At 43.2% G+C, this 17,955-nt stretch overlaps 1 protein-coding gene across 1 annotated transcript in view; it reads left to right on the top strand.

The window, feature by feature from the left end:
- Window positions 1-483: 483 nt before the first annotated feature.
- Window positions 484-17,955, top strand: part of Ppp3r1 (protein phosphatase 3 regulatory subunit B, alpha) — a 40,343-nt gene continuing 22,871 nt past the window's right edge. Inside the window, exon 1 of the mRNA XM_036201206.1 lies at window positions 484-757. Within this exon, the coding sequence (XP_036057099.1) occupies window positions 755-757 (3 nt within the window). The 5' untranslated portion in view covers window positions 484-754. The remainder of the gene's footprint in view (window positions 758-17,955) is intronic.

Here is a 17,955-nt window from a genome sequence, read left to right as displayed (position 1 = left end):
CTCTTAAAGGCTTCTGCACCCGCTTCACGAAGGGCTGCTGCCTGGAGGCAGTGTTTGCTGGAGTGGGAAGCAACCTCTCCACTCCTGTCAGCGGCTCCCCAAGGCTCAAGCTGCAGCTAGCTTTGGTTGTCCTACTTTGCCAACTGCGCGCCTGACTCTACAGTGTGCTCTTGCCCGTGCCTCGCCATGGTGTCACGGCGTCCAGGAGAGCGGCGCAATTCCGTGGCCCGGTCCGGCTAGCCGCCCCATTTCCTCCTCCCCGGAGCCTTCCTCCTGCCCGCCTTCCCTCGGTCCCGTCGCAGGAAGCGCGCCTCCGCTGACGTCGAGACGTCTGCCCCCACCCCGGCGCACCGCACGCACCAGGCGTGGTGGGGGAGGGAGGGTGTGTAACGAGGTGCTCTAGACGCACTCCGGTTGGAGAATGTGTGCACGGCCCGGAGCGGGTTCCCGGATGTCGGCCTCCCGCAAGCCCCGCCCCGCCCCGCCCCGCGCTCGCTCCGCCCTCTGCGCGCCCTGTTCCGTGCCTTGAGGTTGCGGTCAGCGCGAGCCGCTGCAGCGAGTCCGGGCCGTCCGTGTCGTGAGGCTGCCACCCTCTCCAGCCGCCGACGCATCTCCAACCGGGACTCCGCCCGCCTCCGCTCCGGGTCCAGGCCCCGTTGCACCCCGCCCGGCGCCGGACAGCAAGCCGCCGCCGCCGCCGCGTCCCGCGGAACCCACAGCCGCCGCCCGCAGCCAGCGCCGCCCGCCGAGCAAGATGGTGAGACCTGGGCTCCCGGGTCGGGCGAGGGAGGGCCCGGGGAGTCCTCCTTGGTAGAAAAATAACAGAGGCCTGGTGGCTGCGGATGCCAAACTCAAGGTCCACGGCCGCCCGTGCGCCCCCCGGCTCTGCGCGCTCCCCGGGCCTCTGCAAACTGCAAGGCCCTTGCAGGACCCCCCGCCCCTGCTCGCCTCCAGGCCCCCGCGCGCCCCCGCCCCCCTGCCCTGCCAGCGCTGGCCGTCTCCGCGTCCCCCCGCAAGCCTCTGGGCCTCCGCTTGCCCGGAGCCTCGCCGCCCCCGCCCTCCGCCGCCCCTGGGCCGCCGAGCGCCCACAGCGCCGCCGCCCCCGGGCTCTTAAGCCCCTGGGCCTCGGCGAAACCCCGGCCCCGCCGCCTGGCTCGGCCTTTGCTGAACCTCTGCCCCACGGGGCTGCCTCCTTCCTCCCCTCCTCCACGTGGAGCCCACTTTCCGCCCCCAGATCGATTTCCAGGTTGGGGATCCTGAAATCCTGTGGAAATGATAGTGTGCGGCAAATGGCGCTTTATGTAAGACCCACTTCTCCAGAGTTGGGCTTCCTCCCACTCACTCTGCATTTTCCAGCACTGAGCCTTGGCAAGAATCCTTCCACTTCTTGCCTTCGCTCGTTTTCGTGTTTATCTCGCTACTGTTTGCAACCTTAGGGGCTTGCTTTCGCGGCTGCTTTTCTCTTCATTGGTGAACATGAAAGGGCCAGCGTGTATATTCCTTGAGACACCGGGCAGCCCGGCCCTGGAGAAGTACTTATACTGGTTCGTTCATGTTTTCTTAGTATTTTTAATTTTGTTGCCTTTGTGTGTCCGGTGCTTGGGGTAGTCGTTTTTGAACCTTGGCGATTTAAATTTCCCTTTGCTTGCTTTCACATTAATCCCTAGGTGGAATTCACCATGTAGTGTTTCTGGCTGACGCTAGGGGTGTGCCTCCTGCCCGTCACCACGGCCAAGAAATCTATGACGCCTTTAGCTTGTTACCTTACTGGTTCTGTAGCTCCGCTGGCCCATGTTGTTTTCCTCTTTGCGATCAAGAATTGTGTTCAGAGGAAAACGTACCCGCACTGTGCATGTGCGTCAGTTATCCAAACACAACATTGGATTGTAGCACCTTGCGTAAAAGTCTCTGAATACTCATCAAGGAATTTCAGATTGATTGGGGGGGGGGTACTTGCACCGTTTAATTGTACATATAATCCCTTTTAGGTAAGATTTAAATGATTCCAATGTGGATCGGAGAAGGGACTGTTTATTGCTGTTGAAAATCAATTAGGGGGTCGTGACGAGAGAATGAAGTTAAATTAATCAACTTTTGTTTAAAGTATAGGGCTTATTGGCATCGTTAAGACCTGTGTTAGCAGTTTTAATGTCTGCTTCATGGTTTTGGTATGTAGGATAATTTTTTTTCCCTTAATTTGGGAAGCTGTTTAGATGACCTGGGTTTTTGAAGGTTACAAAACTTAAGCTTTTCTAGACCATTACAGAACACTTAGGAAGATCATATCTGTTCATAGTAAAGTTGTCCTAGTTTGAAGTTAGGAATTGCTCTTGATAGCTTTTGTTTGTTTTGAGGCTGTTTTTCTCCGTAGCCTAGGCTGGCCTGGAGCTCGTTGCTGGCTTGCTTGAGTCTTGTCTCTGAGTTGTATGCCATCACCATATACCAGAGTAACAGATGAAAGGGCCAAGCTGTTCAAAATAGGCCTCTCTTCCCTTCTCGCTTTCATAGTTCAAATGGACGCCTTAAGGCAAATATGTGGTTTCTACTTCTTGGCATCGACGAACCTGCCAAATTGGGGCACTTAATAGTAACAGAATAACTGAAGCTAAGAAATACAACATGACTGGGGGCAGACAAGATGCCTCGGCAGGTAACGGCACGGACCACCTCACCTCACCCTGTGGCTTTGGGGGCTTAGTGGAACTTTGTACACGTTTCTTTGAAGACCATTGTCCACTGCGGTGATTTTTTTTTTTAAATAATATTTTTAACTTTAACTGTATATATGCGGGGGAAGGGGGATGTGTGCAAGAGTACAGGAGCCTTAGGAGGCGGAAGAGGCTGCCAGAGATCCCCTGGGTTCTGAGAGTGCAGTGTGTTCTCTTAAGCACTGAGCCGGCTCTCCAGCTCTTTTTTCTTTTCTTTTTTTTTTTTTTTTAATTTTTAATTTGTATTGCTGGTACTGAAGGTTACATTGAGGCCTCTGTGTGTTGCTTGTTCTTTACACAGCTGTTCCTTCGGCCCATCGATTCTTAAGTTCCTTTTCTTCTTTTGACTCAGTGTTTTCTAGTCATTTCCAATATCTTAAGATGCACTTTATAATGTCTTCCAGGTCATTTTCCTGGTCTTTTCAGCTTCCTTTAAAACTTTCCCCATTCACAATGGCCTCGTTCTCCATCCAGTCATGCTCTTACATAGGGCTGTCATAGTGTGATTTTTGGAAATATCAGAACCATGTGCATAACTTGATTTGGCCATATGGAACACTGATTAACTGAAATATGTCGGGCCTCACAGTGATCTGGTTAATTTCCCAAGTTGAGCCCACATTTCTGGGAAAATTCATCACCTTTAGAAAATCTCTCTTAAGTCTTAGTGGGTACCATGGGATTGTTACATTTTCATAATAGGTTTTTATAGTTTTAAGTTGTTGTCACTGACTAATTTAAATTAGAAAGCAAAAGGGTTTGAATTTCTTACAGAATTTTGTGTGTGTGTGTGTATGTTTGTGTACTTGGATGCTTGTGCACATGAGTGTGCACGTACGTGTGTCTGCACCTGTGCCCGCTTGCATGCTTGTGGAGGCCAGGGGTGGATTTTGGGTCCCTTCCTCAGGTGCTCACCACCTTATTGTTTGGAGACAGGCTGCATCTCTGAACCTGGAACTCCCTGATTGATCTGTGCTGTCTAGGGAACTCTGGGGACTCCTGGCTCTGCGTCCCCAGTACGGTCATTACAGGTGTGTTCTACCCCACCTGGCTTTTTATGTGAGTGCCGGAGCGAGCAGAACTTAGGACCCCAGGCTTGTGTGCTAAGCAGCTATTGGCTGTTCCCCAGCCCTCTTTAGGCTCATTTCTGACAAGTGTTTTATTTGCTGCTTTAAAAGCAGTTAATTTCAGCCTGAGGCCAGACTGGTCTACCCAGCAAGTTCCAGGCAGTGGGGCTGTAGCTAACCCCACTTATTCTACTAGCCATAGTCTGTCCCTGCCTTCCCTCTATTTGAATTGAAAACGGTTAAGCATTGAGAATGATACAGGTTAGGTGTATTATAAGATCTGTGAGTATAGAGCAGCTCAGAATTTTTCCTGAATTAAGGTTGTTTGTATCTTTGGATTTGGGCTGTTGAGACATCTGAGTGGGTATAGGTGCTTTCCCCCCAAGCTTAAAGACCTGAGTTTGATCTCACACCCACATGGTATGAGAGAAAAAATACTTGAAAGTTGTCTTTGGACTGGCAGCATAACACCTTCCCCCACCATACACACAAATAATCAAAATTGGTGCCACGGGTTTTGTTGTGGAGATATATATTGTCTTTTTTCTTTCTTTTTTTTTTTTTTTTTAATTTTGGTTTTTCAAAACAGGGTTTCTCTGTTTAGCCCTTGCTGTCCTGGAACTCACTTTGTAGAACAGACTGGCTTCGAACTCAGACATGTGCCTGCCTCTGCCTCCCAAGAGCTAGGATTAAAAACTACCTGGCTGCTTTGCCTTAAGTTTTCAGACAATTTTAAATTTCAAAGGGATTTATTTCTTAGTCATTTTTAGCTTTTTACTTAGTAAAGTTTCCACTTTCACGAACTTGTGTGTGTGTGAGAGAGGTGATTGTGTGGAAGCCAGAAGACTTCACGTGTCTTCCGTGTGTGTGTGTGTGTGTGTGTGTGTGTGTGTGTGTGTGTGTGTACACCTATTTTATTGCCAGTAGAGTTAAAATTGATCTAAGTTTGGAAGAGACAGTGTCCCCTCTCGGTATGTCTGATAGTGGATGAGAAACTCAAAATGTATCAGTCAGTAATGAGAGGGATGAGCAATATGGAAGAATAATCTATTGCAGACAGGAAAGCAAGGATGAATATGTCAGGTTGGGCTAGGAGAATTAAGCAAGGCTGACTGGGTACCTCAGTCTGGGTAAAGCAACAGGGATTCATTCATAACAATGAATATTTGTAGATTCTCTGTTGGTCATTGCTGTTCTCTGTGTTGTAGAAGATATTAAAATAAATTTTTTTTTGCCTTGTGTAAGTAGGAAACATAAGACATGTCAGTGGTTGTGAAATAACATGATGTATGGTGTGAAATAACATGATGTATGGTGTGAATAATATAAACAAAGCCTGGAAAAAATTGAGCAAAGAACACAGTGAATTGGAATTTAGAGAAATCTTTGTGAAGTAGAGGATTGCTAGGTCTAAAAAGATTACTGGGCCTGCAGAAGGGAGGTGTGAGAACACCCAGGAGCTGATTATGAAGATGTTCTATAGCCTGAAGGTGGGGAGAGAGTTTTTAGATAGTGATTCTCAGACGTGGTTCTGAGACCAGCAAGGTCTGTGAAAGTTTGGTGTGTCCTACCCTAGGACAGCCTGGCGAGGAGCCAAGCCCTTCAGTTTTTGTAGATCTTCAGGTTATCATGAAGTGATGCTAAAATTTAAGAGTCACTGCTTAGAGACTGTTACTTATCTAAATGATAATCAGGTCTGATAATCTACTTAGCACTAACAATGTAAACGTTGAAGACATGATTATTATCTCTAGGAAAAGTCAGAGTGGGTAAGTTGGCAGTGATTATGGAGTATGGAGTGTGCTTTCAGCAGACTTCACTTAGGGTGCTGTAAGAGTGAGTGTGGGAACAAGGAACTGGGGTGGGAGTCACAAGTCGTGGGGGAGGGGCACTCCACATAGGAAGCTGTGTTCACAGTCATAGAAACATGTTCAGAAGTGGAAAGTACAGAGGGAGCCTAACATGGGTTGCTCTTAGGATTTTTTAATTTTTAGGAGGATGATATGTTCAGTAGATAACATACTTTTATCAAGCATCATTAAACTAACAGTTTGTTTCACTCCATACATAGTATTCATCAAATTACACTAGACATTCACTTTATTACAAAATGGGCTTTGTGGTTTTTGCTTGGCTGTAGGCAGGCCAGGCTGGGTCACAGTGTTCAATAGATTAGACTGTTAAATGTACTTTTGAGATTTATGATACTTTCAGCTTATGTACAGTAGGTTTACCAGTCAGTTAACTCCATGGGAGGTTAAACCATTGTTTTTAAGCATTTAAACTATTTTTCTATTTTATGTGCATTGATATTTTGCTTACACATATGTCTGTTTGAGGGTGTCAGGTCCACTGGAGCTGCAGTTATAGACAGTTGTGAGCTGACATGTGGGTGCTGGGAATTGAACCCAGGTCCTCTGGAAGAGCAACTAATGCTCTTAACCTCTGAACCATATCTCCAGCCCTAGGATGACATTTTTTAAGAGAGATTACTTTGTAGTTGTTTGGTTATTTTAATAGGTAAATCTAGATGTGGGAATTAATTAAGAAATCCTTAAAAACTGGAGCAGTCACTGTGGAAGTCATTCTGGAGGTTGTTCAGAAAAGTTAAAAGTAGAGCTGCTTTTACCAAATAAGAAAAGCCCAGTGGGCCAGGCGGTGGTGGCACATGCCTTTAATCCCAGCACTCAGGAGGTACAGGCATGTGGATCTCTATGAGTTTGAGGCCAGCTTGGTCTACAGAGTGAGTTCCAGTACAGCCAGGACTGCTTTACTGAGAAACGCTGTCTTGAAAAACCAAAAAAAAAAATAAGAAAAGAAATGCCCAGTAAAGGTATATGCCCTCTGAAAATTCGAGCCTGACATCTGAGTTCATTCCTAGTGGAAGGAGAGAGCCAACTCCATTTTGTGTGTGTGTGTGTGTGTGTGTGTGTGTGTGTGTGTGTGTGTATGAACTACCATATGATTTAACTATACTACTCTTGAGTGTATACATGCCAGAGTCTAAGACATCGTGTTTTACAGATTCTTGTGTATGTTTATTGCAGCATTTTTCACAGCAGTCAGTATGGTACCTGCCTGTGTGCTCATCTGCAGCTGAATTAGGAACAAAGATGTGGCATATTAAATTTTACTCAGCCATAAAGGAGAACAGAATTGTGTTATTTGCGGGGACGTGGGTAGAATTGGAGCTTGTCATGTAGAACTGACAGCTAGTTTTAGACAATTATGTTTCATCCATGGAATAAAGATTAAAATCAGTGGTTCTCAACCTTCCTATTGTGGGGACCCTTTAATACAGTTCTTCATGTTGTGGTGACCCCCAGCTGTACAATTATTTCATTGCTACTTCATAATTAATTTTACTACTGTTACAAGTCATAATGTTAGTACTTGAAATGTGACCCCTGTGAAAGGGTCATTTGACCCACAAATTGAGATCCACTGGTTTAAATGTCTGTGCGTGGCATGAAAGTTAGAAGGGAGGCAGTCTGGGAGGAAGGGGAAGAGAATTGGCTAAGATGAGTGAAATAGGTGAACGAGTATTACAAAGATACTTCATGCAACCAAATAAGTAATGCATATAAAATGACATAAAGGTAATTGCAGTGATTCATTTGAGAAGTGTCTTAGTTAGGGTTACTGCAGCTGTGATGAAACACCACGACAAAAATCAACTTGGGAGGCTTATTCTTCCATTTCACTATTCATCGATGAAGAAAGTCAGGGCAGGAACTCAAGCAGGGCAAGAACCTAGGGGCAGGAGCTGATAGAGAGGCTGTGGAGGGGTTGCTGCTTACCAGCTTGCTCCTCATAGCTTGCTGAGCTTGCTTTCATACAGCACCCAGGACCGCCAGCCCAGGAGTAACAGTACTCACCTCCCATATCTATCAGTAATTGAGAAATCGGCTACAGGCTTGCATACAGCCCCATCTTAGGGAGGCATTTTCTCAATTGAGACTCCCTTTTTTCAGATGACTCCAGCTTTATCAAATTGTCATAAAACTAGCCAGCATAGGTAAATAAGGACCTAAAAGAATACAGTAATAGTGCAAAAGGAAAGGCAGGACTAGATGTGTATACATTTAGGCAGAAGACATGGCCTGGGTACTGGTGAATCCTACTTTGGTGACCGAGAGGTGATAATGTCTGTCAAATTCAAGCACACGTTTGAGTGTCTTTTAGGGTTTAGCTCTGTGCCCGGGATTTAGACCTGTCCTCAAGAAATGTAGTTTGCCCAGATGCCTTTTTACCTCTCGTGCTATCATTTGGTAATATTTGCATTAATGTGTTGCAGGATTCTAAGTTCTGTAGGCCAGAGTATGAAATAGTAAATGCCTGTTGCTTGTATTTATTCTTTCAGTTGCATGCATAAGTTACTTTTATAACCCGCCATTATGCTCCCACACTGCCTTCTCCCTCCACCAAATGCCCTCTTTATAACAAGTCTCCATCCTTGTCTTTCCTTCCGTTACATTGAATTGGGGTGCCTGCATAAGCTTAGGGGGATAGTTACGTGACCACAGTCACCTATCGTTGGCTGCAATACTAAGGAATAGGACTTCCTCTTCCCCATCCACCCTTAACTGTGAAGAGCTGCTCGGGAGAGTTATACGTTCTCCTTTTGATAGCACAATCACTAGTAAAGATTAGAAGCTGGGCACGGTGCACACCCCTTCAATCCCAGAACTCAGGAGGCAGAGGCAGGCAGATCTCTGAGATCGAGGCCAGCCTGGTCTACAGAGTGAGTTCTTCCACATGCCTAGTTTATTGCATTTCAGTTCTGTCCAAATTCCCTGAAATCCTAGAACAGTTAGGTGTTCCTTGTACCGAAGGTGGCTGTTGCCCCTGGTTTGTTTCTTACACCTTTTTGTTGGTGTTTCAGACTTGACCAGAATGGCTTTAACTGGATGCATGTCTTTTTTTAAGCCTTATTTTTGTTTATAAGACCAGAAGAGGGCCCCAGTTCCCCTGGGGCTGGCTGTGAGCCATCTGTTGTTCCTGGGAACTGAACTTGGGTCTGTTAGCGTGCACAGTTGAACCATCTCCCCAGCCTAACTGCAGGTGTCCACCAGCACTGTGGTTAGGACCACTTCATCACTGAGGAGTTCTAGGCTTTCCCTACAGCCCTCTCCCGAGCCTCACCTACACTAATGAGGTTAATCCATTCATGAAGGCAGACTGCTCATCTAATATCTTTTTAAGGTCCTTTATAATACTGCAGTGACAGTTTCAGCCAGGTTAGGAGGGACATTTAAACTCCATGGTATTATGTTCTACATTGCAGAAGTTTTTCTTCTTAGGTAGTGCTGTTCTGGAATGGTTATGTGTCTTATGTGGATTCTGGCTCTGGCTTTTTTTTTTTTTTTTTTAAAGCATCACTATCGCAAATAAATGTCACAAGCAGGTTAGACTTTATCTAAAGTAGGAAAAACACCACTTCCAGCTGCGTCGGTCCAGTGTCTGGAAACCCAGGAGGTAGTCATTTGATGATTTGGCTGTTCATTCGTCTCTGTACTGTTGCACCTTCCTGGGAACTCGGGGGTCCTGTCCTCTCTTTGTGACCAGTTCTTCTGGTGCCCTACACTCTGACCATTGTTGCATTTGTTTCAAGCCTCTCCTCTTCTATGTCACTTCCCATTTTAAAGTCCCATGTATTATAAGGAGAGGTTAACATAAAGACTCCATAGCTACTTTCTGTTTTTTCTTACTAAGTGGAAGTGGTCTGGTCATGCTTTTTTTCTCTACTTCACTACATTCTAAGCGGTTAGGCAAGTACTCATGTTCGGTTCACACAGTACTGATTTCTGGAACAGATTGGCTTAGTACTGTCTGTAGACAAGGAAGTGAGTGACATTGTCAGTACAAAACTTAATCTTTTTTTCCCCCACCAAGAAGTGGCAGCTGAATCCAGAGTATACTAATATACATGAAAACAACAAACTCCAAAGACTGGTACAGTGTCCAGTACCGAGCAGCACAGTAGACCATTCATTTAAGCCTGCGTTCCTCCCTGTGACTCAGTTCAGTCACTCATCTGTCTCAGAAGAGTCCATAGACATTGCCGGTCTACTGGCTTTCATAGCTTCCGAGAGTCCTCACCCTCCAGTTACCCATCTGGACCTTAATGAAGCTGTGAGATTTATTATCCAGACAGTGGTAACTATGTTTAGGATTTTTGTGTTTTTAGTGCTTTAGCTATAGAATCAAAGACTTTGAGAGTCTACACCAAAGTCTACTTTCCTTAAGCCAAGTCTACTCCTCCCTCTCCAGGTGCTGGAGACTAAACCAAGCACTATACATGTTAGGCAAGCACTCTGACTGAGCTACATCCTCAGCTAGACTATGTTATTTCTTTTTTTTTTTAAATTTATTTGTTTATTATGTATACAGTGTTCTTCTGTCTGCGTGTGTGCATCATTACAGATGGTTGTGAGCCACCATGTGGTTGCTGGGAATTGAACTCGGAACCTCTGGATGAGCTGCCATCTCTCTGAGCCATCTCTCCAGCCCCAACTATGTTATTTCTAATGCATAGTTTTAAGAACATGAAGGCTTTAGGTTTTTTTGGGGGGTGGGGTGAGAAGTATAAATGTGTTATAATAACAACATATCCTGTAATTTAGGTCTGTTAGATGCCTCTTCAATCTTTTATCCATTGGCACTGTCACAGTCCCCTTGTGTGTACTATTTCTGAGGCCAGTGTAGTGCTTTTAAGTGTTTATCTTAGTTTCTTTGCTCCACTTTACCATATTGCCAATAGTTATGTTCTGGAAAGATGTCTGTCTCTCTTCAGTAAAAAGTTACTGCTGCCTCTTCTAGATCTAAACTTCATTGCATGGTTGTATGCCCTGACCCACAGTTTCTTCTTGTTCTGATTCTTTACCCAAGTCAGGCCATTTCTCAAATACCTCCTGCCTTTTCAGTTTTTGGTGCTTTGTTTCTAATTTTTTAAAATTAATTAATTATTTATAGTGTTCTGTCTGCATGTTTGCCTGCAGGCCAGAAGAGGGCACCAGATTTCATTACAGATGGTTGTGAACCACCATGTGGTTGCTGGGAATTGAACTCGGGGACCTCTGGAAGAGCAGCCAGATGCTCTTAGCTGCTGAGCCATCTCTCCAGCTCTTGTTTCTACTCCTTTTTCCCTGTCTGGTTTGCCTTTCTCTTTGTTTGATAAATTCTGTGCTGGTGGCATTTTGTGAAAACTACTCAGTTCCCCCAGACAATTACAGAGCCTTCAAGATGTGTATTAGGCACACTGGGAAAGTATGCCCCAGGGGAAAGTATTGTTGATTCTGAAAGTTAGAGAAGTGTTCTGCTTAAAGATTATTACATATTTAAATAGAGAGTTATGTGTAAGAATGTTGCTTTTATTTATAAGTTTTTTAGACTCTCAAAATATGAATAGTGATTACTTTCCATTCAAACTAATTTTACCTTTTCTGAATAGTCTAGAAACAGTTGATGAACTGAGAGTGTAATTCTGAACTTTTGACTTCACTGTGAGCAAACATTTAATATTCACCTACTACATACAGCAAGCATTGCCAGACACAAAGATGAGAAATCAAAAAAAGACAGCCCTAGAGGTGTTCATAGCATAGGGGAGTCGGATGCCTGGACTGAAGGAGTACAGGTCGCAAGTGCTGCAGAAGGGCTGTCTCATGTTTCTGCTTGCCTGGTGAATTTTGTTACATTGATTCTAGTCACATTACTCATGGAATGTATAAAGTCAAGAAATCTTAAGTGCTGATAAAACACTTCATTCTGTTACATAGTTTCATGAGGCCAGAAGTGGACATTGCATGCTTGCCTGGATTGTTCTCCAACCTTAGATATCTAGGCCTAGCATCTCTCAGTTGAACATAGAGCTTACCTATTGGACTAGTCTAGCTAGCCAACTTGCTAAGGGATCCTGTCTCTACCGTCCAAGCACTGGTATTACGGGGTGATTGTCATGCCCACCAGGTATGTGGGTATTAGTGATCCCCAGTCCTCACACTGGGGCAACAAGAGCTTTTTACCCACTAAAGCATCTCTTCAGCCCACATAATTTTGTTTTTATCTCTCTGTGCAGCCCTGTGTCTGCACAGTACAGTGATTATTAAAGTAGAAAATGTATCTGTTGGGTATATTTGGTTACAAGTGTCAAGGTGGCTTAAACAATAAGGAATGTATTGTTTCACAGTATTAGTAAGAAACTCAGAGCCAGAGTTAAGGGGTGGTTTAACAGTTTGCCACTTTTGAACGCATAAGTCATTTTTCCTAAGCTTGCCTGCCAGAAGAGGACCACTACTACCTCAGACACTGAAGTGAGGACAGTGATTTCCTCCACTGTCTTTTATTAGAGAGGAAACTCTTTGCTACTGTCTTATAGTAGGCTTTTGCCAGAGGTCTCTGTTTTCCCTGGCTCTTTACACAAGTTCCTTGTTCTGAAGGTTCAGTTCTGGTAACCTGGCCCTAGCTTGCTTTCTGTCACCAGAGGCTAGGCCTGAAAGAGCTGACAGCAACCTCTTTAGTACTGTACTTGGTGTTCTGAAAGAAGCTCACGGATAACTAGTGAGCTTATAAATAGTGAAAACTGTCCGGCTTTCAGCGTCTCACTGTTTTTCATCCCTCTCTGGCATGTAGTTGTCCATTCCCTTGTGGTCAGCCTCATCATTAAATGCTAGAGACAAAAAGATCAGTATGGCAGGCATGTGAAAAGTTTGATGGTGGGAGTGTAAACGTTATATTGTTTGGGAAACGGCCCATCAAATGCTAAACAGAGAATCACTATGTGGCCTGCGAATTCCATTTTATATATGTTGTCCTTCTGTTCCTTAGCAAAGTGTTCTTATGGTGACTCGGTAGTCCATGAATCAGTAGGATAGCTGGGCATGATGGTGCATGTCTGTAATCTAAGTACTTAGGAGGCCGGACAGGTTTGTGGATTTGAGGCCAACTTCATCAAGAGCGTCTCAGAAATCCAAAAAAAGGGAGTCAGTGTATTTCTTTTTAATTGTTAAACAATGTTGTTACATTGGATGGGTCACTTTTTGTATTACTGGCCAAAGCTTCTTCCCTTTCCTCTCTTTCATATTATATGAATAAAAAGCTGGTGGTAGACCTGACTTGGCTTGGCCATAGTTTGTTGGCTAATAAATTATTCTTCAGTCTCTTGCAAAGTCATTTCTTTCTGTTGGAGAGCACTTTATATTTCTTCTAATGCCTTTTGTTATCTGCCTTCTGGATATCACACGTTTTTCATTCAAACTTCAAGTGCCTATCCTATAGTGCCCTAGCTTCAGCTGTCACGTGATTGTAATGGCCACCTGAGCTTTAGTGTTCTATGGGCATTTCAGCTCTGTGGCTATTAGTCAGTGGGGTTTCTCACCACCTAGCCTTCTGCTGGGACCTCATTCTTTCTTCCCTTAGAGATCATTTGTTCAATTGCAGTAATTGAAGATGCCATGCCTATGAAATTTTGATTGGGGGTTTTATTGTGTATGTTTTACATAAAATTAGAATCTAGTACCAAGTTAGTATTGTAACCTGTGTACAGGAAGGTATTAGTGCAGTTTCATGTCATGGTATTTTATGATTCCTTCACTTCCCTTGTCCACTCCCCTCACCTGGCTCTTGCTGTCTGCTGTCACCTTGTGTGATTATGACTATTGTGTTAGAAACTCAGCATTGCTGTGCCAGCTTCGCTCCTTGGATATTTTCTCAGGTGGGAAAATAGCTTCCATGTTTCTCTTGTATAATGCGTATAAGCTTTGGCTTTGTGATGTATTGGAACAAAGCTGAGATTTCTATTGAAAGAGCATACCAAGTCTTAAATATCATTATGGCACTTTGCAAATGTTTTAGTGATTTTTTTTTTCTCCTTTGTTTCCCCCACTTCTCTGTTACCCTTCACTCCTCCCATATCCACCCTTCCCAGTCCTTTTTCCTCTTTATATCTCATGTATCCCTATTCCCTGCCCTGCCACCCAAGGCTTCTCTTCACCTAATTATACACCCCCTTGGTCTTTTTTCTAGTTCTTTTAGACCTTACCCCACATTCATGTGTACTTTACAGACTGGGATCTGCATGTGAGAGATAACATGCTGTTTGTCATTCTGAACTTTAAGATGCCTTCATTAGTGTTAACTATACTTTCCTGATCCATCCATTTTCCTGAGAATACTATGACCTTATTTTAATATAGTATATTAAATATATAAATATAAATAAATGTATAAATAGATGAAAAAATGTATGTCACATTTCCATTGTCCATTCATCTGTGATGGACTCTTCTAGCATGAATGCACAAATATCTGCGATAGTGGAGGGTACCATTGGGGATATGCCGAGGAATAGTTTTCTGGGTCATATGATAGCTCTGTTTTTAATTTTTTTGAGCTGCCTTCACACTGACCTCCTTAACATTGTACTGGTTCGCCCTCTGCCAGCTGTGATTAAGGGTTCTTTTCTCACATCCTTGTCAACATTTGTTATTAGATTTCTTGATACGAGCCGCTGTTAGTGGGGTGAGGTGGCATCCCCAAAGTAATTTTAGTTTGCATTTCCTAGATGAGTAGGGATGTTGAACAATTTAAAAAAATATGTACTGGTCACATGGGGTATTTGTGGTTTTTTTTTTTTTTTTTTTTTCTTTTTTTGAGGGGGGTGTCTTTTAATTAGTCCATTGATGATTTGTTGTTTAGTTTTTGTGGTTCTTTTAAAATTCTGGGTATCCAGCTGTCTGCCTGGAGTATGGTTACTGATTCTCTTCTCCTGTCCTGTGGTTGTCTGTTCTGCTGTTGGCGTCCTTAGCTGTTAGAAACTTGACTTTCATAGAGTCCCTTCTGCTGATTCTCAGAGCTAGTTTCTATACTCTTGGGGAGTTCTTGCCTAAGCCTGTAGTTTGAAGGGCACTCCCTGTGGGTTCTACCAGCCATGTCAGCATTCCAGGTATTAGGATAAGGCCTTCAATCCACACTGAGTGGGTGAAAGATCCTACCTAACTTCATTCTTCTGTCCGGATACTCCGTTTCCAGTACCATTTGTTGAATAATCTTTTTCCCACTGCATGTTTGTGACCCTTCTCAAAAATTAGGTAGCCATAGCTTTGATCTAGAGTTCTTCTGTCTGTGTTTATGCCAGTATCAGGCTATTTGTTAGTGACTGTAACTCTTGTCTCCTTTGAGATCAGGTCTTAAGAAGCCTCCAGCTGTGCAAACTGTTCTCTTAGAGATGTTTTGGCTGTCCGTGGTCTTCTCTGGCTCCATGAGTTCTTGGGTTGTGTTTTTTTTCTTTCTAGTTCTCTGAAGAAGGAAATTGGCATTTTGATGGGCGTTGCATTGTGATTGGATTGCTTTTGGCCATATGGTCGGTTTGCAATGTTGATTCTGTCAATCAAGGAGCACAGGAGTCTGTGTTGTCGAGTGTGTTGTCTTGGCTTTCTTTTTCATTGTGTAGCTTTCTTTGAAGAGGTCTTTTCACTTGGTTAGGTTTATCCCTAGGTACTTTATTCCAGGGTGAGCTATTATGAAAGAGATACTTTTCCTAATTTCTTTCTCTGTGGGTTTATTGTTTGTATATTTGAAGGCTGCTGACTTTTATACATTGATTTTGCATTCTGCATCTTTACTGAAAGTGTTTATTCCTACAGTTTCTGTTGGATCTATAAGGTCTTTTAACAGAATTACTTCATCTACGCATAGGGACAGTTTGATTTCTTGCGTTTTTATTTTTATCTCCTTTGTATCTTTCTCCTCCTCGCTGGACGCAGGAGGTAGACCGAACAGAGTTCTCCAGAGAACACTGCCGTACTGTGCCAGCGTCCCAGAACCAAGAGAGAGCCCTCCTCCCGATCCTGGGTCTTCCGCTTCCTCCTCCGCCCCGCCTTGTGGGTGTGACCATTACCGAAGCCTCAATGGGGGTTGGAACTTCCAGGCCAAGGCTGGGATGGCTATCTACTACATATATCCATCTATTCCTCATGTCTCCAGGACTTTCATCATGAAAATTTGTTAAACTTTGTCCAATGCCTTTTCTGCATCCATTATGGTGACTGTGTGGTAACTGTTCTAACTTTATAGATCGTATTACATTTATTGATTGCCTATGTTGAACCAACCTTGCATTTCAGGGATGAAATCTACTTGGTCATGATGTAGGAGCATTTTAGTGTATTTCTGAATTCATTTTGTAAATATTTTGTTGAGAATCTTTGCATCGCTGTTCTTCAGGATCTGTGATTTTCTGTTTTTGTTCTCTTTATTTGGCATTGGTTTGGGGATGGTACTGGTTTTGTGAAATTAATTTGAAAGTGTTCCTTTCCTTTGTATTTTGTGCAACAAACCAAGGAGTATTGGTAGTATGGTTTTATTATCACCAAATTAGTTCAATTTTTATTTCTGTCTTTGTGTACTTGCTGCTTAACCTTCTTACCCTGGTGACTTGAAGGATAACTTGGAGAGTAAATGAGAATATGAATATGAAGTCTCTTAGCAAGCATCCAGCAACTTTTTCATCTAGTAAATGTTAGAGTGCCCCCTTTCCATCCATAATTATTTTCCATTAACTTCTAGAGTGTTTCTTAGGTCTATTAGCTCATTATTCTACTTTGAAAATGTCTTCACTTAGTTCTAGTTTAAAGGTAATTAAATTTTCAATTAATACATTTGAGGCATCTGAAGGATATTAGGCCTTTAAGATTTCCTTTGAAGAGCAATATCATTGTTAGGACACATCACATGGGAGGGCCAGCAGATTGTATCTGTGTGAAGGCTTTCTTATATAAAAGCCTTTGCTGCATCTGATAATACTCGATGTGTAGCTTATACGTTTGGATTGTATTCTTAAATCCTGACACTTAAGTCTCATGCAGTGATTGCCCACAGTAGACTGGTTGCTTTGTAAAACACCATTTTGGATATAGACCACATTCCCACACCCCCCTTTTTGAGTTTGTTTAATGTTGAGGTCTCAGATGTTCCTGGATAGATTAAAGGTTGACACAGAGGAAAGACCTATTTGCAAGTGGATGGTTGAAAGTTCATCCCTAGTGGTTGGTAGTCATCATTTGACTTCATATCTATGAAAGCCTGTTTATGGGATTAGAATATGTAAGTATGTTCTGTATCCTGCACTAAAGAACATAGTGAAGAAAGCAGGCATTTGCTACTGAAGAGGTTGAAGTGCACTAATACATTCCCTAGGAGGAAGACCTAGGATAATGTCGTCTCTTTGTATGACTGATAAGAAGGTAAGGGCTGGAGAGAGCCTCAGTGGTTGGGGCTCTGACTGTTCCTTCACAGGACTTCACATCCACATGGCAGTTAGTCATGTGTGACTCTAGACCCTGGGGAACCTATGTCCTCTTTGGGCCTCCAAAGGTATGAGGCTTGCAAATGGAACACAGACAAAACACCCATACATACACATTTTCACAAAGGTAAATGTGATTATGTTAGACTAGATCAGCAAGCCCTTTTGAAATTTTCATCTCCTAAGGTCACTTTAAAGACATTTAGCAGGGAGGCAGGGAGTGGATAATATGGGTCATTCCTTGTGGTCTAGCTACCAACATAGTTTACAGTTACTGGTCAAATTCAGTTTGTGCTGTTCTTACGATTCATAGAAAATCTACAGTGAAAAGAAATTGGGAATTATTGTCCTTGTTATTGCACTTAACCTCTTCCTGATTAAACTTTTTCCTTAGTTTGTTTATAATCCCATTATATGAGTCTTAGTAATAGATTACATATTAATAGAATACATAAACACTTATAGTCTAAGAAAATGTTATAGAATAATTCAGATTATGGTAGAGCCATGATAGACTGTTAAAACCTTTACCATAGAACCATGTTTGGTTGGATTAGGTTTTTTGTTGTTTTGAAATAATCTAATGCAGGTGAGGCTGGCCTTGAACTGATGATCTTCCTGGCTCTCCCTTCTGGTTGCTGGAATGCTAGGATTATAGACAGAAGCCAAAACTCCCACCTTCTATCTCTTTTCTTTTTCTCATTTAATGTTTTGCAGTTCACAAATTTCTCTTCTTCAGATTCTTTAAATTTTAGTTGCTATTCTTTTTTTATTGATGTTTTAGTTTTAATTTTACTTTATTGTTATTGTTTCAAGACAAGGTCTCGCTGTCCTGGAACTTGTTATGTAGATCAGGCTGGTTGCAGACTCACAG

This window comes from Onychomys torridus, chromosome 10 (genome assembly GCF_903995425.1).
Source record: "Onychomys torridus chromosome 10, mOncTor1.1, whole genome shotgun sequence".
Lineage (NCBI taxonomy): Eukaryota > Metazoa > Chordata > Mammalia > Rodentia > Cricetidae > Onychomys > Onychomys torridus.
This window is presented reverse-complemented; position numbering and strand designations above follow the sequence as displayed.